The sequence below is a fragment of the Neofelis nebulosa genome, chromosome 7 (genome assembly GCF_028018385.1).
Source record: "Neofelis nebulosa isolate mNeoNeb1 chromosome 7, mNeoNeb1.pri, whole genome shotgun sequence".
Lineage (NCBI taxonomy): Eukaryota > Metazoa > Chordata > Mammalia > Carnivora > Felidae > Neofelis > Neofelis nebulosa.
This window is the reverse complement of record NC_080788.1, coordinates 120,148,566-120,170,137: the sequence shown is the minus strand read 5'-3', so window position 1 is coordinate 120,170,137 and position 21,572 is coordinate 120,148,566. Positions and strand designations below refer to the sequence as shown.

At 39.2% G+C, this 21,572-nt stretch overlaps 1 protein-coding gene across 12 annotated transcripts in view; it reads left to right on the top strand.

Moving 5' to 3' along the window:
• The window catches only part of ENTPD5 (ectonucleoside triphosphate diphosphohydrolase 5 (inactive)), a 47,886-nt gene extending 27,543 nt beyond the window's left edge, over window positions 1-20,343 (top strand). For 10 of the 12 annotated variants that reach the window (XM_058739624.1, XM_058739626.1, XM_058739633.1 and 7 more), the window contains 10 exons: window positions 5,086-5,161; window positions 5,438-5,473; window positions 5,805-5,893; window positions 6,205-6,284; window positions 6,887-6,948; window positions 8,142-8,243; window positions 9,408-9,548; window positions 10,283-10,339; window positions 14,191-14,306; window positions 16,763-20,343. In XM_058739624.1, the coding sequence (XP_058595607.1) occupies window positions 5,086-5,161; window positions 5,438-5,473; window positions 5,805-5,893; window positions 6,205-6,284; window positions 6,887-6,948; window positions 8,142-8,243; window positions 9,408-9,548; window positions 10,283-10,339; window positions 14,191-14,306; window positions 16,763-16,849 (846 nt within the window). In that variant the 3' untranslated portion in view covers window positions 16,850-20,343. The remainder of the gene's footprint in view (window positions 1-5,085; window positions 5,162-5,437; window positions 5,474-5,804; window positions 5,894-6,204; window positions 6,285-6,886; window positions 6,949-8,141; window positions 8,244-9,407; window positions 9,549-10,282; window positions 10,340-14,190; window positions 14,307-16,762) is intronic. The other 2 variants (XM_058739634.1, XM_058739632.1) reach the window with 1 other exon arrangement.
• Window positions 20,344-21,572: the final 1,229 nt, after the last annotated feature.

The following is a 21,572-nucleotide window of genomic DNA, read 5'->3' as shown; positions in this document are numbered from 1 at the left end:
GACCTGAGCTGAAGTTGGACGTTCAAATGATTGAGCCACCGAGGTGCCTCTTGATGCATTTGTGAATGGAGTTATTTTCTTAAATTCTCTTTCTGCTGCTTCATTATTAGTATGTAGAAATGCACACTAATATGCATTAATATGATTTGTGTACATTGATTTTATATCCTATAACATTACTGAATTCATTTGTCAGTTCTAGCAGTTTTTGGTGGAGTCTTTAGGGTTTTCTGTATGTAGTCTCATGTTATCTGCAAATAGTGAAAATTTTACTTCTTTACCAATTTGGATACCTTTTATTTATTTATTTTGTCTGATTGCTGTGTCTAGGACTTCCAGTACTATGTTGAATAAAAGTGATAAGAGTAGACAGCCTTGTCGTGTTCCTGATCTTAGGAGAAAAGCTCTCTGTTTTTCCCCATTGAGTGTGGTGCTGTGGGTTTTTCATATAGGACTTTATTATGCTGAGGTATGTTCCCTCTAAACTTCTTACTTTGTTGCTGTTTTTTATCATGAATGGATATTATACTTTGTCAGATGCTTTTTCTGCATCTATTGAAATGATCACATGATTTTTATCCTTTCTGATATTGATGTGATGTATCACGTTGATTGATTTGCAAATATTGAACCACCCTTGCATCCTGGGAATAAATCCCACTTGATTGTGGTAAATGATTTTTTTTTTAATGTATTGTTGGATTTGGTTTGCTAGTATTTTGTTGAGGATTTTTACACCATCAGAGATTTTGGCTTGTAGTTCTCTTTTTTTGTGGTATCTTTATCTGGTTTTGGTACCAGAGTAATGCTGGACTTATAGAATGAATTTGGAAGGTTTTTTCCTCTTCTATTCTTTGGAATAGTTTGAAAAGGATAGGTATTAATTCTTCTTTAAATATTAGGTAGAATTCACCTGTGAAGCCATCTGATCTCAACTTTTGTTTGTTGGGAGTTTTTTGATTACTAATTCAGTTTCTTTGTTGGTTATCCATATGCTTGAATTTTCTGTTCCTTCCTATTTCAGTATTAGGAGGTTATATGTTTCTAGGAATTTATCCATTTCTTTGTCCAATTTGTTGACATATAATTTTTTATAATCTCTTATTGTTTGTATTTCTGTGATATCAATTGTTATTTCTCCTCTTTCGTTGTATTTTTGTTTATTTGAATTTTCTCTCTCTTTTTCTTATTTTTAATGAATCTGGCTAGAGGTTTATCAATTTTGTTGATCTTTTCAAAGAACCAGCTCCTGGTTTCATAGATGTGTTTTTTTTTTTTTTTTTCCTATATCATTTATTTCTGCTCTAATGCTGTTTCCTTCCTTTTGCTGGTTTTGGGTTTTTGTTCTTTTTCTAGCTTCTTTAGGTGTAAGGTTAGGTTGCTTATTTGAGATTTTTCTTGCTTCTTGAGATAGGCCTGTATTGCTGTAAACTTCCCTCTTAGACCACTTTTGCTACATCCCAAAGATTAAAAAAAATTTTTTTTAATCTATTTTTGAGAGAGAGAGAGAGAGAGCAAGCAGAGAAGGAATAGAGACAGAGGGAGACACAGAATCCAAAGCAGGCTCCAGGCTCCAAGCTGTCAGCACAGAGCCTGATGTAAGGCTTGAACTCATGAACAGTGAGATCATGACCTGAGCCGAAGTTGGTCACTTAACCGACTGAGTCACCCACGTGCCCCTATTACATCCCAAAGATTTTAGACTGTTGGGTTTTCATTTTCATTTGTCTCCATGTAATTTTTTATTTCTTTTTTGATTTTTTTCAATTTAAATTATTTTTTATTTTTTTTTATTTTAGAGAGAGCACACAGGAGCGGGGGAGAGGGGCAAAGGGAGAGAATCTTAAGCAGGCTCCACACTCAGCATGGAGTCCAACATGGGGCTCAATCCCACGACCCTAGGATCATGACCTGAGCCGAAATCAAGAGATGTTCAACCAACTGAGCCACCCAGGTGCCCCTCTTCTTTGATTTCTTGGTTGACTCATTTATTGTTTAGTAGCATCTCAGCATAAAGCTTTTGAGAAGAATCATGGAATTTTAAGTGTGAGAGATTTTTAAAGATCATCCATTTAAATTTCTTATTCAAGTAAAAAATTTAAGTAGAGAAGTTTTTTTAAACTCAGTATTTTTAGCATTATTGTGCATACTTATTTTGCATAAAACATGCAAACTTTAGGGGTGCCTGGGTGGCTCAGTTGGTTAAGCATCCGACTCTTGATTTCAGCTCAGGTCATGATCTCGTGGTTTGTGAGTTGAGTCTTGCATCGGGCTTTGTGCTGATAGTGCGGAGCCTGCTTGGAATTCTGCTTCCCTCTCTTTCTGCCCCTTTCCCACTTGCTCTCTCTCTCTCTCTCTCTCTCTCTCTCAAAATAAATAAAAAAAATCAACTTCAAAAAAATTATTGAAGGGGGGGTGCCTGGGTAGCTCAGTTAGTTAAGTGTCCAACTTTGGCTCAGGTCACGATCTCACAGCTTGTGAGTTTGAGCCTTGCGTCAGGCTCTGTGCTCACAGCTCAGAGCCTGGAGCCTGCTTCAGATTCTGTGTCTCCTCTCTCTCTGCTCCTCCCCTGCTCATGCTCTCTCTTTCTCTCAAAAATAAACATTAAAAAATTTTTTGGGGTGGCTCAATTGATTGAATGTCCGACTTTGGCTCAGGTCATGATCTCACGGTTCATAGGTTCGTACCCCACATCAGGTTCTGTGCCTGGAGACAGCTCAGAGCCTGGAACCTGCTTGCAATTCTGTATCTCTCTCCCTCTCTGCCCCTCCCCTGCTTGTGCGCTCTCTGTCTCTCAAAAAGGAATAAATAAACATTTTAAAAAATTAAAAAAAAATGTTTTAATAAAAAATTATTTTTAAAAACATGCAGACTAATAAGATTTAAATTATGTATGAAGAATATTTACAAGTAGGATCCCATTATAACAAAAATTACAACAAAAAATTATTCTATATTATCGGTGTATAATTCAGAGCTCAAAATCCATTTTCCTTTGACTGTCAACACAGAGCATTTAAGTCCCTTGTCCAAGGACAAGCTGCCTAGCATGTTTGCATGAGAATCTGAATCCTGATTCCTTATTCATGTATTCATTTATATTCAGCATATGAGTGCTGAGCATTGGTGAGGTTACCAGGGACATGCTGCCTGGAGCAAAAAATGACAGTCCGTGCCGTGATGGAACTTACATTCTGGTTGCAAGGAGACAGAAAGTAAACAACTAAACAACTCACTACAAAGTATGTCAGGTGCTGTAGATGCTATGGAGAAAGAAAAGCAAGGGAAGGCAACTAGGGAATGCTGGTAGTCACGTGGAGGGATGCTATTTTTAATAGGGCGGTCAGGGAAGACTGTTGATAAGATGCATTTGATCAGAGACCTGAGAAGAGTAAAGAAGCAAGCTATACAAGACATTTGTAGAAGAATATTCCAAGCTGAAGCAATAGCAGGTGAAAAGCCTAAATCAGGGAAAATGCTTGGTATATTCAAGGAACAGCATCCAGGAGGTCAATGTAGCTGGAAGGGAGTGAGTGATGGAAGTAGGAGATGAGATCAGAGAGGTGTGAGGGGTTTATTATGTAGGGCCTTAAAGGCAAGTGTAAGAACTTTCACTTTTTCTCCAAGAAGTAAGTCATTGGAGGGTCTTGAGAGGCAGCATCTGACATCTGTTTTAAAAGCACACTGTGGCTGTTGTGTTGAGAATAAACTGTGAGCAGGGGAGAAGAGTGGAGAGGACAAGAGCAGAAACTCTCTGTGTTTACTACTGTTTGCTTATCTATCTTCTCTTTAAAAACTTGTTTATAGACCACTGGGTTTTCCTGGATGAAACAGGGTCCAGAGGTCACCACATGAAGTGTTTCATCCTATCAGGAATTAAAACAGCCAGTAGACCAGAGTTCCTTCTATTCCTGTTTGGAAGTCTCCCTCTGCCTCATGATAATCATATAAAAAAAAAAAAAGACATAACACCCATATAATTGACCTCTATTTGTGGAGAGTCAAGAGTGTGTGAGAGATATTAATTCCCATTTCCTAAAATAGGATAAATAAGTCTAGACCTGGGGTCTCTGGACTCTTGAGGCCTCAGCCATGTGCCAGAATCTAACGGGCTGAGAGCAGAGTACTCCAGCCCGTGGACATGAGTCCTCTTTACCCGCAAGGGCAAAGACCTGCAGAATTTGATGGGAGAGCAGAAGAAATGTTTCTATAGCCTCAGGAGCTGCCCAGGCCCAACTCTTCTCTACCATCCGTTTATCTTGTCATCTAAGAAATGAAGTGGGAAAAGGTCCTCTTAGCCTCCAGTGTGCCCAGGCAAAATTAATAAGGTGTTTTTTAAAAAAAATTACAGGCTCCTAATTTGAGCTGAGTCAAATGTATGCCCTTTCTTAGGTCCAGTTCACCTATAAATGTAGACAGCGGTTGAGATTTACTTATTTTTTAAAAATTTTTATGTTTATTTTTGAGAGAGAGCATGAGCAGGGGAGGGGCAAAGAGAGAGGGAGACAGAGGATCCAAGCAGGCTCTGTGCTGTCAATACAGAGCCCAGTGTGAGGCTCAAACTCACAAACCGTAAGATCCTGACCTGAGCTGAAGTCAGACACTTAACCCACTGAGCCACCCAGGTTCCCCTGGTTGAGATTTACTTTAAAGTCAGAGTAATCCCTGTGTTTTTGTTTTTGCAAGAAACCGACAATGGTTTGTGTAGTTCCCTTCTCTGGTTTTTTAGAGAAAAGGAGTGAGTTCTGCTAAGGGTGCCTGGGTGGTTTAGTCAGTTAAGCGTCCAACTTCGGCTCAGCTCATGATCTCAGGGGTTGTGAGTTCGAGCCCCACATTGGGCTTTCTGCTGTCAGCACAGAGCCAATCTCAGAGTCCTCTTTGGATCCTCTGTGCCCCTTTCTCTGCCCCTCCTCTGCTCATTCTCTCTCTCTTTCAAAATAAATAAATAAACTTAAAAAAAAAATGTGTTCTAAAATTTTATTTAGGGAAATGAAGAGTGTAGTTTTCTAAACCTAATACGATATAGCCAAAGTATGGAAATCTTTATTGCCTTAGGGAATCCAGGTTTTTTCCCTTTTTCTTTAGGTAAGAGAAATCTTCAAGAAGTCACCTTTCCTGGTACCAAATGACAGTGTTAGCATCATGGATGGATCTTATGAAGGTGGGAGAGGTGTTAGTACATGTTCTGGGGGGAGCGGGCCAGGGTTAATAAATATTTTGATTAAAGGAACTGGGAACAGAGGTGGAGGTGCTGAAGTAAAAGGAACTAAATGAGGAGAAACACACAAGGAGGGATGGGATGACAGGAAATTGAAGGACAGGGAGAAGGAATACGTGTTTTAGACACAAAATTTAGAGAAAAAAAAAAAAAACTGGGGTCGAGGAAGATTAGGGAAAAATGCTCGAGATGTAATCCTTGTTTTTCTCTGTCTTTCAGGTATATTAGCTTGGGTTACTGTGAATTTTCTGACAGGTAATACATTCTCAAGTTTATTCTGAGATATTAACTGGGTTTCACATGAGGGTCCGAGCAAAAAAAATCCCATTTTGCTTGTATTGTGCTTTAAAAAAAAAGAAAGGAAGGAAAGAAACTATAAGAAGTTACTGTTTATACCTGTCTTCAAGGCCTCAGCTACAGCAAGAATCCTTCTAGGTTAGCGTTCACCTATACCCTTCGGGGCCAGGGAGCAGTGGAATACTTATGAAACACCTGCAATATACAAGAGCAGGACAGAGATTGCAGACAGAGGAGTGTTGAGCTGTCCGGGAAGCAGAAGATATTCAGAGCTGGCTCTCATTCACAGGTCAGCTGCATGGCCAGAGCCGGGAAACTGTGGGGACCCTGGACCTCGGGGGGGCCTCCACCCAAATCACATTCCTACCCCAGTTTAAGGTGAGTCATTTATATGAAGGCCTGGTTAGCAACCCACTTGGCAAGCATATCATGGTGCCAAGAAAGTGGTACCCCATTTTAGGACAGCAGCTCTACCACAAATAGTCTGAGTGGAGTCAGTTAATAACTGGGTGTACTTCCCCTTGCTCCCTCATTGTTCAGAGTCCCTTTGATTCCTCCATCCCTTTGAGATTAGCAGCTTAGTCTGTGTTTCTTTTCTGATTTCTTGGGGGAGGGACAGGGATGGTGGTGGTAACACCTCCAAATGCTTGCAGATCCTGAATAGTCTTTTTGCTTTTTCTGATTTGCAGAAGACCCTGGAACAAACCCCTAGGGGCTACCTCACTTCATTTGAGATGTTTAACAGCACTTATAAGCTCTATACGCATAGGTGAGGAGGGGGACATGGAGGAATAATATTTCATGTTGTATGATTCTCCTAACTTTCCAAAGCATTTTTACATCTGTTACTGCATCTGACCAGCCTCACAAAGTTTTTGCCAATCCGCAAAGGTCTAATAACTGAAACCATAGCTCAAGGACCCAAGAGATTTCTCCATTCTTGGCCTCAGAAGTGTATAACTTAAAGAGTTAAAAGTTTTCTGTAGAGAGAACTCTTGGAGAAACTTCAGCCAAAGCTCTGTACCAATTCCTTTGAGTTTGCTTTCAGATGTTCTAAATCTGGCCGTGGATTTGATCACACTGGGGCTGGAAGCTAAGATAATGAGAGCTTTTCTGGGGATGGTTCCCAAGGTCGGACTGTACGAAGTGTCACTATCTCTGGCCTTTAAATCATAGGCATGGAAAGTTCTGGATGGCCTTGATCTAAACTGCAGAAATTACCACTTGTCCACACAAGATGAAGAGGTTGCAGAGAACGAGGTTTTCCTCCCTCAGAGGGAGACACAGAAACCATGCTACTTTGGAAAGAGGTAGCTTTAGGTTGGAGAGCTTCAGGACCAACATGAAATTAGTCAATCCTATATTTTACAGTTACTTGGGATTTGGATTAAAAGCTGCAAGACTAGCAACCCTGGGAGCCCTGGAAACAGAAGGTTCGTCTGGGTACCTGTGTGGTTGGGGTATGGTGAGAGTGACATCAGTATTCAGCTTGCTTTTCCCCTTTCTTGACAGTGATTCTGTGGAGGAAAGCTTTACGCCAAATTAGGAAGCATGTGTTGTATACTGGACCTGATAATAGCAAATTCCTTTTCTATTTTATGTTGTGTTCAGTAGTTTTGGTATATATTATTAGCCATTTCTGGAATGAAGGCTATATATATAGGGGGAACAGCCTGTGACCAGAAGGCTGAAGTGTGCAGAAATTCAAGGTTTGAAGAGTGAATTTGGCAGAAGCTTTTTCAAGCCCTTAGTTTTACGTGGGGGGTGCAGGAAGCAGTCCACTTGCAAGAAGCACCCACTGCAAGGGTGCAGTCCACTTGCAAGATGGAGTAACTGAACAACTTTATTCATCTCTTTCAACGTGGTTGAACATTTAAGATCTCAGCTTTTGGGGTCAGGTAGTACTGGCTTCAGCCAGCTTTTTGATTTTGGGCAAGTTAGCTAACCTTTCTGTGCCTCTTTCCTCCCTTTATCTGAGATTTTGCATTTAATGTACTTTCTATGGTGCCTGCCTGGCTCGCAGTAAACTATTACTGTGAGAAGAGTAGAAGCGAATTTTTTACCTTTTTAAAAATTTTTTTTAAAAAATTCTTTTTTTAATGTTTATTTATTTGGGGGGGGGGGAGGGGCAGAGAGAGAGGGAGACATAGAATCCGAAGCAGGCTCCAGGCTCTGAGCTGTCAGTATAGAGCCCGACACAAGGCTCGAACCCACAAACCATGAGATCATGACCTGAGATGAAGTCGGAGCTTAACTGACTGAGCCACCCAGGTGCCCCTACCTTTTTTTTTTTTTAGAAAGGAGGGAACATATTCCATTGTAGGTTTTGGGTTTCTTTGAGATGTGATAAAAACCATGAACCTTTCTGCCAAGTACACATATGCACAAAAATTTATAGTTTCAGGAGGTTCACCAACCCCACAAAGCCCATCTATGAACCCTGAGTTAAGAATTCCTGTCATAGGACCCAGTCATGGAACTACCTACTTTGGTAATTCCTTTCAACCTTACTGTCTTCTTGCATTTGTGTGTGCATGTGTCTTTCACACATTCTATCTCTCTGTCTCTCTCTCTCTCACACATACACACACCCTTGCTTCTTACTTCGTGGTCTGGCTTCTTTCAGGGATTGATGGACACACTTTCCGAAGTGCCTGTCTACCAAGATGGTTGGAAGCAGAGTGGATCTTTGGGGGCGTGAAATACCATTATGGTGGCAACAAAGAAGGCAAGTGATGTGTTTTCACTGGTTGAAATTACCTTTACAGTAGAAGTCTGGAAAAGTCCCACAGGAGATGTTTTTCAGAACTTAAGAGAGGCTTGTCTTTTGCAGGGACTCATTCCAAATAGATCTTGGTATGCCTTTAAGGAATAGTATGAAGTGACAGTGAACAAGGCACTGTCTCTCTGTCCTGCTCTTTCCCTGCCCAAGTGTTGTAGACCCATTAGAAGCCTGTTCTTAACCTAGGTCTGATGCCCTCAGCAAGGAGGAACACTATTTCAAATTCAGTTAATGTTTAGCTTTTTATTTTATTTTTTTACTTAAAAATTTTTTTTTAACATTTATTTATTTTTGAGACAGAGAGCATGAACAGGGGAGGGTCAGAGAAAGAGGGAGACACACAATCTGAAACAGGGTCCAGGCTCTGAGCTGTCAGCACAGAGCCCGACGTGGGGCTCGAACCCATGGACCGCGAGATCATCACCTGAGCCAAAGTCGGATGCTTAACCGACTAAGCCACCCAGGAGCCCCTTTTTTTTACTTTTTTAAAGTTTATTTTTTAAGTGTATTTATTTTGAGAGAGACAGAAACAGCATGAGCATGAGAGGGGCAGAGAGAGAAGGAGAGAAAGAGAATCTCAAGCAGGCTCAACACTGTTAGCACAGGACCTGATGCAGGGATTGATCTCATGATCTGAGCCAAAATCAAGAGTCAACCTCTTAGCCAACTGAGCCAGCCAGGCGCCCCATTGTTTAGCTTTTTAAATAATATTATATACATTTAAAACTGAGACCATGAGAAAAAGAATTCATCTCAGGTATTATAAAAAGCAGAGACCTTAAAGTCAAGATAAAAAACTCAATTTTTCCAGTGAAGGAAGCAGGTGAGCCTTCTGGATGCTCCTCATGAATACCATGGCATGTAAGGCTAGGCAGTAGCTTCAGGTTAGGTATGGCTATTTTGGTGAACACAGGTTAGGGAGGGGAGCTGCCATGGGGAAGCAGGTACCTTTCCTCCAGAGTGATAGGACTGTGGAAGTTTGCTCAGCTTTGTAAGCCCTTTGTCCTCAGCCCCAGCATCTGCTTTCATTGATCCTTCTGCCGTTTCTTTGTTGGCTCCAGAGAGCTCTTATTTTTCTCACGTTGTGCCTGTATACTCTTGCCCTGGCAGGGGAAATGGGCTTTGAGCCCTGCTACACTGAAGTGCTGAGGGTGGTCCAAGGAAAACTTCACCAGCCAGATGAGGTCCAGAGAAGTTCCTTCTATGCTTTCTCTTACTATTATGATCGTGCTGTTGACACAGACATGATTGGTAAGTTTACTCCAGGTATCAGTCTAGGGAGGAAGCTGGGCAAACCTGTGGTGGGGAAGGGAAAGGGAGAAAAGGAGAATTTTAAATGCTTCATCATGAGTGATCACCTTACTTCGTCTCCATTGCTGGCTATTGAATGACCTTAGTCACTGCAATGGAAGGATGAATATGATTTAGAATCTTTTGGAGCTGGAAAGTGGCCTAAGCAAATACATATGAAATCTTTTTTTTTTTTTTTTACATTTTTATTGAGGTATAATCAACATAAAATGTGAATATTTAAAGTGTATAATTTATTGTTTTGACATATGTGTATACCCATTAAGCCATCAACAAATTCAAAATAATATATCCATTACCCCAAAAAGTTTTCTCCTCCCCCTTTATAACTTTTATTTTCTTATCACAATAGTACTGCTTTTTGTTGGTTCTGTGAATGAATGTATGTATGTGATCTGTCATGGCCTGAGATATGAGTTAATTTCCTATTTTCTGGGTTTTTTTAATAGGTCATTTTTTATTGTGGTTAAATATACATAGAATAATTATAAATGAATTAGACCACATAGATTGTGTTGTATGGATATGTCATGTTTGTTTATCCCATCTTGTAATGTTGGAAATTTTACTTCTAGTAAAAATTTACTTTAGTTTTTCATTATTATAAATTTCACTAGGATGAATTTCCTTGTTTCCTTGAAGGCTTTTTGACATCAGCTACTGTTTCATTTTAGATTATGAAACAGGGGGTGTTTTAAAAGTTGAAGATTTTGAAAGAAAAGCAAGGGAAGGTAAGTGCCAGTGGGAACCCTTGAAGGCGAGTCCATGAGGCTGTGCCTGCCAACTCTAATGACCTTAAAGTGACCCAAAGCACCACAGTCAGCAGAAAGCCGCTCAGAAGGCTGGTTTCATGTTTTTGCCAGGAGTTAAAAGCATCAAGTGGCGTAGAAAACCATGGGAATACAAGAAGCTTTGGGGAAATGATGAAAACCTTTTCTTCTTTCTATATTTCTTCCTTTCTTCCTTTTCCCCCCCTATTATTGAAGTATAATTGACATACAATTTTATATCAGTTTTAGGTGTACAACATATAGATTCAACAATTCTGTACATTACCCAGTGCTCACCACGATAATATAGTCATGATCTGTCTCCGTACAACATTATTATAGTACTATTGAGTGTATTCCCTGTGGTGTAATTTTCATCTCTGTGACTTATTTATTTTATGGCTAGAATTTTGTACCTCTTAATCTCCTTCATCTATTTTGCCCATTCCCCCACCCATCTCCCCTCTGGCAACAACCAGTTCTGTCTATTTAAGAGTTCAGTTTTTTCTTTATTTGTTCATTTGTCTTGGGTTGTTTTGAATTCTACATATAAGTGAAATCATGTAAGTGAAATCATATCTGTGTGACTTAGCATAATACCCTCTAGGTCTGTTCATGTTGTCCCAAGTGGCAAGATATTCTTTTTTTATGGCTGAGTAATATTCCATTGGTGTGTGTGCACGCACACACCACCTCTTCTTTATCCATTTATCTACCAGTGGACACTTGGGCTGCTTCCATAAGTTGGCTGTTGTAAATAATGCTACAGTATATACAGGGGTGCTTATATCTTTTTGAATTAGTGTTTTCATTTTCTTTGGGTAAATAAGCAGTAAAAGAATTACTAGATCATATGGTGTTTCTATTTTTAATTTTTTGAGGAACCTCCATACTATTATCCACAGTAGCACTGCCAGTTTACATCCCTACCAACAGTACATGAGGGTTCCCTTGTCTCTGCATCCTTGCTAACACTTCTTATTTCTTTTTTGATATTAGCCATTCTGACTGGTGTGAAGTGATACCTCATTATGGTTTTGATATGCATTTCCCTGATGATGAGTTATGTTGAGCATCTTTTCTTTTTTCTTTTCAAATTTTAATTTAAACTCTAGTTAATTAACATATACAGTGCAATATTGGTTTCAGGAGTAGAATTCAGTGATTCATCACTTACATACAACACCCCGTCCTCATCGTAATAAGTGCCCTCCTTAGTATCCATCACCCATCTAGCCCATCCCCCACCCACCTCCCTCCATCAACCCTCTGACCCATAAAAGTCTCTTATGGTTTGTTTCCCTCTCTCTTTTTTTTTTACCCTCTCCCATATGTTCATCTGTTGTGTTTCTTAAGTTCCACATATAAGTGAAATCCTATGATATTTGTCTTTTTCTGACTGACTTACTTCACTTAGCGTAATACTCTCTAGCTCCATCCATGTCATTATAAATGGCAAGATTTCATTCTTTTTGATGGCTGAGTAATACTCTATTATATACATGTGTGTGTGATATACATATATATATCTCACATATATATCACATCATCTTTATCCACTCATAGGTCAGTGGACATTTGGGCTGTTTCCATAATTTGGGTATTGTAGATAATGCTGCTATAAGATTGGGGTGCATGTATCCCTTCGAATTAGTATTTTTGTATTCTTTGGGTAAATACCTAGGAGTACAACTGCTGGATCATAAGGTAGTTCTATTTTTAACCTTTTGAGGAACCTCTATACTGTTGTCCAGAGTGGCTGCACCACTTTGCATTCCCACCCTTCCTCTGCATCCTTGCCAACAGTTGTTATTTCTTGTGTTGTTAATTTTAGCCATTCTGACAGGTGTGAGTTATCTCATCATGGTTTTGATTTGTATTTCACTGATGAGCGATGTTGAGCATCTTTTCATGTGTCTGTCAGCCATCTGGATGTCTTCTTTGGGAAAATGTCTATTCATGTCTTCTGCCCATTTCTTAACTGGATTATTTGGTGTTTGGGTGTTGAGTTTGATAAATTCTTTATAGATTTTGGATACTAACCCTTTATTGGGGATGTCATTTGCAGGTATCTTCTCCCATTCTGTAGGCTGCCTTTTAGTTTTGTTGATTGTTTCCTTCACTTATTCCCAATAGTTCATTTTTGCTTTTGTTTCCCTTGCCTCTTGCAACATGTCTAGTAAGAAGTGAGCATCTTTTCACGTGTCTGTTGGATATCTGTATGTTTTCCTTGGAAGAATGTCTATTCAGTTCCTTTGCCCATTTTCTTTTTCAAATAGTTTAGTAAAGATGTATTTCTCCTAAAGTGGATAATATAAGCAAATTATACTTTTTTGTACAATTCACATATTGCATGAAATACTAAAACATAAATTTTAGACATTTGAAAATTATATGGAAATATGACTACATGTGATAAAATTAGATTATTTAGACAAGTTTTAAGATTGAGACTGCATTAAAAATGATGGTAGAGGTTGACGTGATTGAAAATAAAAAAATTTGTATATGGGAAAAGGCATCATCTATAAAGTTAATGGATGGAATAATAAACTTAACATTATTTGCAGCATTATAAATAGATAATAAAAATAAAATAGGTAAAGGCTAATAACACTAGCATATAAAACAGTCCTAAAATTATGAACACTTTATATATAAAAGTTAATATCAAACTGTATTAAATCGTCACTAAAGAAAAATAAGCTGTATCTGTTTTCTTTTTTTTAATGTTTATTTTTGAGAGAGAGGGGGGAGGGGAGGGGCAGAGGAGAGGCACACACAGAATCCAAAGTAGACCCTAGGTTCTGAGTTGTCAGCACAGAACCTGACACAGGGCTCGAACTCAGAACCAGGAGATCATGACCTGATCCAAAGTCGGATGCTTAACCCACTGAGCCACCTAAGAACCCTGTTGTATCAGTTTTCTATTGCTGTGATATCAAGTTACCATAAATGGAGTGCCTTTGCCCATTTTTAAATAGGATTGTCTGTTTCTTTGGTGTCGAGTTGTGTAAATTCTTTATATATTTTGGATACAGCCCCTTACTGGGCGTACCATTTGCAAATATCTTCTATTCAGGAAGTTGCCTTTTTGTTTTGTCAATGGTTTCCTTTGCTTTGCAAAAGGTTTTTAATTTGATGTAGTCCCAAGAGTTTATTTTTGTTTTTGTTTCCCTTGCCTGGGGAGATATATCCATAAATATGTTGCTAAGGCCCGTGTCCAAGAGATTCCTGTCTGTTTTGTTTTAAGAGTTTTACAGTTTTAGGTCTCACATTTAGGTATTTAATCTAGTTTGAGTTTATTTTTATGTATGGTGCTCTTCCTTTTTTTTTTTTTTTTTAAATTGAAATAGTGTTATCAGTGTTAATGAAATACTGAGCACCAAAATATATGGGAAATAGCCACAAGGGCTTCTTTGAGAGCATCCATGGAAATACAGATAAATGCTCTTATCTACTGGCCCCAAAGTAGGGCTACTGGTATTTCTCTGTCTTCTGGGCCTTAGCATTAATAATAGGTAAGGGACTTAGTTGAATTAAGCCCCAACAACAGGTAATAGAAATTTAGCAAATAAACCAGGATCCCAGGCACCTTTGAGTAAAGAAGATGTGACATCAGAAATGTGCAAATTCTTAAGCACCGTGGCCTTACAGAGGTTGTCAGTGCACAGTTGTAGTCTTTAAGACTCCCAGGTGCTAGCCAAATGGAGAATTCTGCTTTGCTTATCCTAAGTGTGTATTTTGAGAAAATCCTACACTTGTCAGTTAGCCTCAAACTTGAATTCCATTCTTCACTCTCTCCCTTTCAGTGTGTGATAACTTGGAAAACTTCGCCTCAGGCAGTCCTTTCCTATGCATGGATCTCAGTTACATCACAGCCTTGTTGAAGGATGGCTTTGGCTTTGCAGACAGTACTGTCTTACAGGTAAGAGAGATGGTACTGAAATCATGTAACAGTCTACTTATTTGGGAATTAGGAAGATTTAAGAACTTGTTTAGTAATAAAAGTGGCTGCAGGTGGAATTATGAGGTGTTTTTGTTAGGGCTATGGACAAGGCACTCTGCAAGACACCATGAATGGGGGAAATTAGCTTGATGGAATGGTAACTTTTTTTTTTTTTTTTTAATGTTTTCATTTATTTTTGAGAGAGACAGAGCATGAGCAGGGGAGGGGCAGAGAGTGAGGGAGACACAGAATCTGAAGCAGGCTCCAGGCTCTGAGCTGTCAGCACAGAGCCCAACGTGGGGCTCAAACCCATGAGCTGTGAGATGATGACCTGAGCTAAAGTCGGACGCTTAACCGACTGAGCCACCCAGGCTCCCTGATGCAATGGTAACTTCTAAGTATATTCCCAGGCAAGCTATCCTAGGGGTCACAGAGCAGAAAGGCTTGCATCCCAAATTAAGATGCCCAAGTCACATGGTTTATTGAATCAAATTCAAAACTCAGGGCAAGAAGCAAAGGGAAAGAAATAGGATAGGTGAGAACATATAGGATAGGGTGGAAATGGGCAGGCTGGAAATGCCATACTTCTTAATTCCTGGGTTCATATGTCCTGCATCTCTCTCTCTCTCCTGATAGTGCAGTTATAAGTACTAGAGCTGATCAAGGGGGTACAAGGACAGAAGGTGCCTGGGTCTGTCACACAAATTTGCTCTATTCGGAGAGGCAGAGGGGCAGGTACAATGGCTAGTAGCATTCACTCATTACCCTATTACATGGTTTTATTCGGCAGAGGACAAAAGGATGTCACCAGTGAGTGGCTTATTCAAGTTCTCATTAATGTTGAATGCCTTGTGTATATGTAGTATGTCCTATATATTTTATATGTGCCTCATATATTTAGTGCCTCTTGAATCTTGTGTCCCTTTTTGTCCTGCTGTCTCTGTCCATTTGTTTAGGTACATGCAGGCTCCATTTCGTAGTAACTTATTTATCTATTCTAAACACATCTTATATGTTTTATCCATCCCATTTGTTTTCTTGTCTTCTGTACCATAATTGTATAATTGTACATTATGGTTACAAAGATGATTAAAATGAAATCTTGTCCTCAAATAGCATATAATCTATTAAAGGAGATGTGACAAAAATATAAGTACGGCACAGGCAACTTTGTACTTTGGGGTCAAATAAGTAGGCCGCACTTTGTTTTTGAAGTGCCCTTGCGGGGGTGCCTGGGTGGCTCAGTCAGTTAAACGTTCAACTTTGACTCAGGTCATGATATCACAGCTCGTGAGTTCGAGCGCCACGTTGGGCTCTGTGCTAATATCTCAGAGCCCAGAGCCTGCTTCAGATTCTGTGTCTCCCTCTTGGCCCTTCCCCTGCTCACGTGCATGCACGCTCACTCTCTCTCAAAAATAAATAAACATTGAAGTACCCTTGCTTGCATCATTTCCCCTTCCTGTTTCCTCAATTCCAGATGAGTTTATATTGCCCTATTTCTTGTGTTACACAGATTTCATAAACTCATAAACTTTGTACTAAGGTATTTGGATTTCATGTGTTGTATCTGACAAGAATATTGGCATTTAAGTTACTTAACAAAGAATTACTTGCTAGTAGAATGTAGATTTCATCTGGTCAACAAAGAAGGATTGTGTCATAAGAAATTAGTCCTAGAAAAAAAGACTAAAACCAATCCACTGGTCTCCAAACTTTTTTGTGTGTGGTGTTATCAGTAGTGGCATTATTGTTTAACAAAAGATACAGAATGACAGTAAAATTAATCAAAGTGGAGCTATCTGGTTGAAGTGGAGGAATGAGGCCTGGAAGGATCAGCATTTGGCCTCCTTTTCTCCTTTGAAGCACTTCCAAGAACTTCTAAGATTCTGAAGAAAACAATTTGATAATTACTAATCTGATCTTCTTTTATGTATTGGAAGAAATCAGGTTTAAACATTTGCCCAAAGTCACTGAACTGATTGAGACACAACCTGGCCTAGAATGCCTTAAATGCCTTGGTTGGTTATTAATTAGTGCTTAAGAAAATTCAGTTGTTTATAAACTATGAATTGTGAAGTTTAATATGTTCTTTCCTACCCCTAAATTGATTCCTGCCTCCTGTTGCATTTTGTTTCGGGATTAGGGAAAAGAATTCAAAAGCCTGTTTGTCTAAAAGGTCCTGTCTAGAAGGCCTGGGTGAGACCACTTCCAAGCCAGAAGATTCAGAGATCAGATTGGCAGGTGTAGGGGCAATAAGCCACGGCAAGAGGGAAACCTTATAGAGAGTGGTAGTGGGAAGCCTCCAAAGACTGGCTACTCCAAATTTTACCTTTATTTGGCCATGTGTGATCTTTGTAGATATTCTCTGCCTGTGTCATGCTTGCCAGAGTTGAAAATGAAATAAAAATGTGAACTTTTTTTTTTCTACTCAACAGCTCTCAAAGAAAGTGAACAACATAGAGACAGGCTGGGCCTTGGGGGCCACCTTTCACCTGCTGCAGTCTCTGGGGATCTCCCACTGAGGCCAGGCCCTTCTTCTGAGGATTGCATTTGCTAACAACCTTTTTAAAGGTAGAAGGAGAGAGGACTCAGTCATGTTCTGAGCTAGTCTGAGGATAGCCTGGACTGAAGCCCAGCAGCTCAATTCATCAGGAGGAAGGAGCTTTTGGAGACAGGTCTTGCCCTTGAGTCTGGAGATTTGGGTCTAATTAATTCTGTATATCTAATGTGAACTCTTGACCTTACCACTCTGCTTGCACAGCTGGCACCAGAGTCTAAATCTTTGAGATTCTTTGTGTGTCACAGCCAAAAGGAAAAGCTTTGAAATTAACCTTGGAGAGCCCAGGGACAGGTCCCTGGGAACCAAAGAAAAATCTCATTTCAGCCCTTTGAGTGCCTCATTCCTTTGAACGTATTAATTTTCCTCTTAACACGCTACACTAAGCCCACTGATTGCAATCCCATGACCTATCAACACCAGTAATTTTTCCTCCTCCCTACACATTGCCACGTCCCACCCTCTTTCCACTCACCTCCCCTAAAAACAAAAACAAAAACAAAAACCTGGTTTATGCTTTTCATGTGTAACTCCAAGGGAGAGAAAAGGTAACATATCTGAAATTGTGTGATCCTGCTTTGTGCCAGTTCTTGGCAAGATAGAGAGCAACTCCTCACTGTGCAGACCCCAGCCTAAAAAAGGAGTCTATTTGATCTCTAGGGACAAGGTTTGGGAGAGTGTGGCTCCCTTGAATAGACCTTCTCTTAATCAGGCAATCCTGGGATTAATTAACATATCCAACTTTATAGGAATGTATGTGTATTCAGTGCCAGTTCCTCCTCCCAGGAAAATGTGTTTATAGTTAATTTCTCATCCTAAATGAGTTTTCTTTGTATTTCTAAGAAATTCATCTACTCTGGCTTTTGGTCTGTGCTCAGATGCGTTTGGCTGTGCTGTGCAAGGGTCTCTAGATTTGGGTCACAGCTCCTTGCAGTTTGCCCTTTTATTCTCTCCGTTTGTAGTCATGTCTCTTTCTGCTCTGACCCTGATAATTTTAGCTAACTTCCTCTAAATTATTTTTTAGTTCCAGGGTTTCTGGTACCTTTCTTGATGGTACCTAATATTTGATTTGGTTGGCCATTTTGGCCCACATCAGTACGGTGGATTCTCTTTTTGTTTGAGTGTTGAGAGCTCTTGATTTTGTGAATTATTTCCCCTAAAATTAATTATCTTTTCTTGTGTGTGTGTAGTGGTGGCGGGGTGGGGGTTGTTTTTTGTTTTTTTTTACAGGATCATCATCTGCTTCTTATCTACCCACTCAAGTGCTCTTAGACTTCAAAGATCTTTGTATAGTCTGGCTCCTTTACCTTAGCTCTTTGCTTCCAGCTTCTTTCTAACAAAGTTTGCATGTCCCCAAACTTGTAGTCTTCACAGTAGACTCTTTCAGCTCTTTCAAACAAGTGTTAAATATACCTGGCCCTCACATTAGTTCCTGGGGAAACTTATTTCTTAGTCATTCCATTGAGTCAATAAATATTTAACATCTGATATGTGCAAGTAGGCAAATTTCTATATCCTCATCCCCCAAATTTTGTTTTTTAATTCAATGTGGAATTTCTTCAGATACTTCTTTTATTATACTGAGGTCACTTTTATACCTACTGTCTTCCTCAAAAGATGCTACATAATTAAATAGAATCTTTAGAAAGTTGAAAACTACCAAAGATAAAACCCAGTCTTCTGCCCATTGCAGAATTCCCTGAACATTTCCAATTGGTTATCATTCATCTTCTGTTTAGGCATGTGTTTGGACAGCTTATTCCATTTTTGGACTTTGCTGATGTTAAAAGAAAATCTCTTTTATATTGAGCTGAAATTAGCTATCTTCTCAGTGGTCTTAGATCTGCTCTGATCTCTCCTTCCACAGCCTTTCAATCTTTGGAGAAAACTTCCAAGTCCTTTATGGTATCTTCTTTAACATACCATATGGCTTCTTTTCAAAAAAAAAACAAAAAACAGGGTGCTGGAACCAGTCATCATACACTAAATGTTGTTCCATATAATTAGGGAGAGAGACTGTTTCCTCTAGTAGAAACCAAGTTTTCCCAAGAGGTAAGCTGTGTTCACTAGACTCATCCAGCTTGATGGGGCTGGAGAGGTAAGATTCCATGGTCTTTAGCACCACAGCTTGTCTGTGAGGCTTATAAATAGGAGCCAAGTATTGTTCACCCAACTCCTTTGGTCATCCCAGATACCTTCAGAAATCTGTAGGTAGAAATCAGTAGATGCAATAGTATTCCAGAAGTGTATCTACATATATTCTGATTCCCTTGATGAGAACATCTGGACAATTAATTTATCCAGTTTAGGAGCAACTTGGAATAAGAATTTTTATTTCTTAGAAAAAAATTTTCTATAATGTCCTTTCTGCCCCTTAGTGTACTTTTTGGGCCTCTTATTGAGGGGTCATATAGAGTCTAATGTTGCTGGTTAAGTTTCCTTTCTCTAACTGTGTAAGATTTCAAACACTAAGGACGTGGCCTGGCACATAATGAATGTTGTGTTGTTACATCATCATCATATGAAGAACATCTTCTGTGGGTCGTGGAGGTTTACAAGATGTGCCTTAAAATTCTTCCTGTCCTGCCTGATTTGGTTGGTGTATTTTTGGAGTCCACATTCTCCTTACCTGGGCTACCTTTCCATTTTTTGTGAAAGATGATCTTTTTTCCCCTATGGTGACCTTTCTGGACCCTGCTAGTACTCACACAGCTTTTCACAGTAACTGCCCTATTCCATTCTGGCCATATTTTTCCTGAGATTACAGGAAGTTTCATGACTGTCACTTTCTTTAGTATCTTTACAAATTTTCTGCATTCGCCTGTAAAGCTCCCCCTGTGTTAACAAGTTTCTCATCCCTTCAAAAATTATTCCCAAGAATAGCTTAGTTTGGTTCAAAAGCAGACGGTTTCTTCTCATTTCATCTTCAAATCGGACTTTTGGCCAAGATATTTTTTACAGTGTACAAATAACAATGGATGCACAAATCTATAAAAGGATTCTCTGGGACCATGAAGTGAGCTTTTCGAAAACCCAGAGCAAGACACCCTTTCTCCCACAGGTCAGCCACTAGTCTACAACCAAACATGTATGTGATTCTGCTGCTAATTGACTTTCCCCTTTGACCTGGTTCCTGAGGTCTTCAAACCTGTGCAATTATTTATTGTTTTATAACTGAACAGACAATGGTGTCCCAGAGAGGAACCATAAATAAAATTGAATTCTGGTGCTGTGATAAGGAAGTAATTAACATTAAGAAGATTTTTTTTTTTTTCAGGAAGTCCAGTGTGCACCTTTAACCAAGGTTAAAGCAATTTATGTTTAATTTGCATTGTTAGGGATTTTGAAACAGCAGTTGTAACAAAAATGCATGAATTGGGTATTTTTAATTTTTATCTTAATCAGAAAGCAATTGTGTAAATTTATGACCAGCATTAAAAAGAATTACATAAATCTTTATTATATAAGTTTCTGGTGTGTAGCTTTATAATTCGTCTGTGTATACTACCAAGTGATCACCACCACAAACCTAGTCACCGTACCGTCGACCACCTCCTCCTCTGGTAACCACTGGTCTATTCTCTATAAGGTTTTTATTTTGTTTGCCCTTTTGTTTTTTGAGATCCACATACGAGTGAAACTGACTTTTCTCCAGTATATGTGTTCTTGGCTCCTTTGTGGTAAAATAATTGCCCCAATATGTGTGGGTTTATTTCTGGGCTCTCAGTTCTGTTCCATTTGATCTCTGTGTCTGTTTTTGTACCCATACCATGCTGTTTTGATTATTACAGCTTTGTAGTTTGAAATAGTTTGAAATCAGGGAGCTTGATACCTCCAGCTTTGTTCTTCTTTCTCAAGATTGCTTTGGCTATTCGGGATCTTTTGTAGTTCCATACAAATTTTAGAATTATTTGTTCTAATTCTGTGAAGTATGCCATTGGAATTTTAAGAGCTATTGCATTGAATCTGTAGATGCCTTTGAGTTGTGTGGGCATTTTAGTATTAATTCTCCTAATCCATAAGCACAGAACAGCTTCCCTTTGTGTCTTCAGTTTCTTTCATCAGTGTCTTATAGTCATAAGTGTCTAGGTCTTTCACCTCTTTGATTAAATTTATTCATAGGTATTCTTTTTGATGCAGTTGTAAATTGCAAATGGAATTGTTTTTTTAACTTCTTCTGATGCTTTTTTCTTAGTGTGTAGAAACACCACAGATTTCTGTGCATTGATTTTACATCCTGCAACTTGACTGAATTTTTTAGTTCTAGCAGTTTTCTGATGGGGTCTTTAGGGTTTTCTATGTATAGTATCATGTCATCTGCAAATAGTTTTACTTCTTCCTTTCTGATTTGGCTGCCTTTTCTCTTGACTAATTGGTGTGGCTAGGACTTCCAGTACCGTATTGAAAAAAAGAGGTAAGAATGGGCATTCTTGTCTTGTTCTTAAATGAAAGGCTTTCAACTTTGCACTGTTGAGTATGATGTTAGCTATATGATTGTCATATATGGCCTTTATTGTGTTAAGTTACGTTCCCTACTGTACCTACTTCGTTAAGAATTTTGTTTTTCATTGTTTGCTTATTTTTGAGAGAGAGAGCATGCGAGTGGGAGAGGAGCAGAGAGAGGGAGACACAGAATCCAAAGCAAGCTTTGAGCTGTCAGCACAGAGCCTGATGCAGGGCTCGAACCC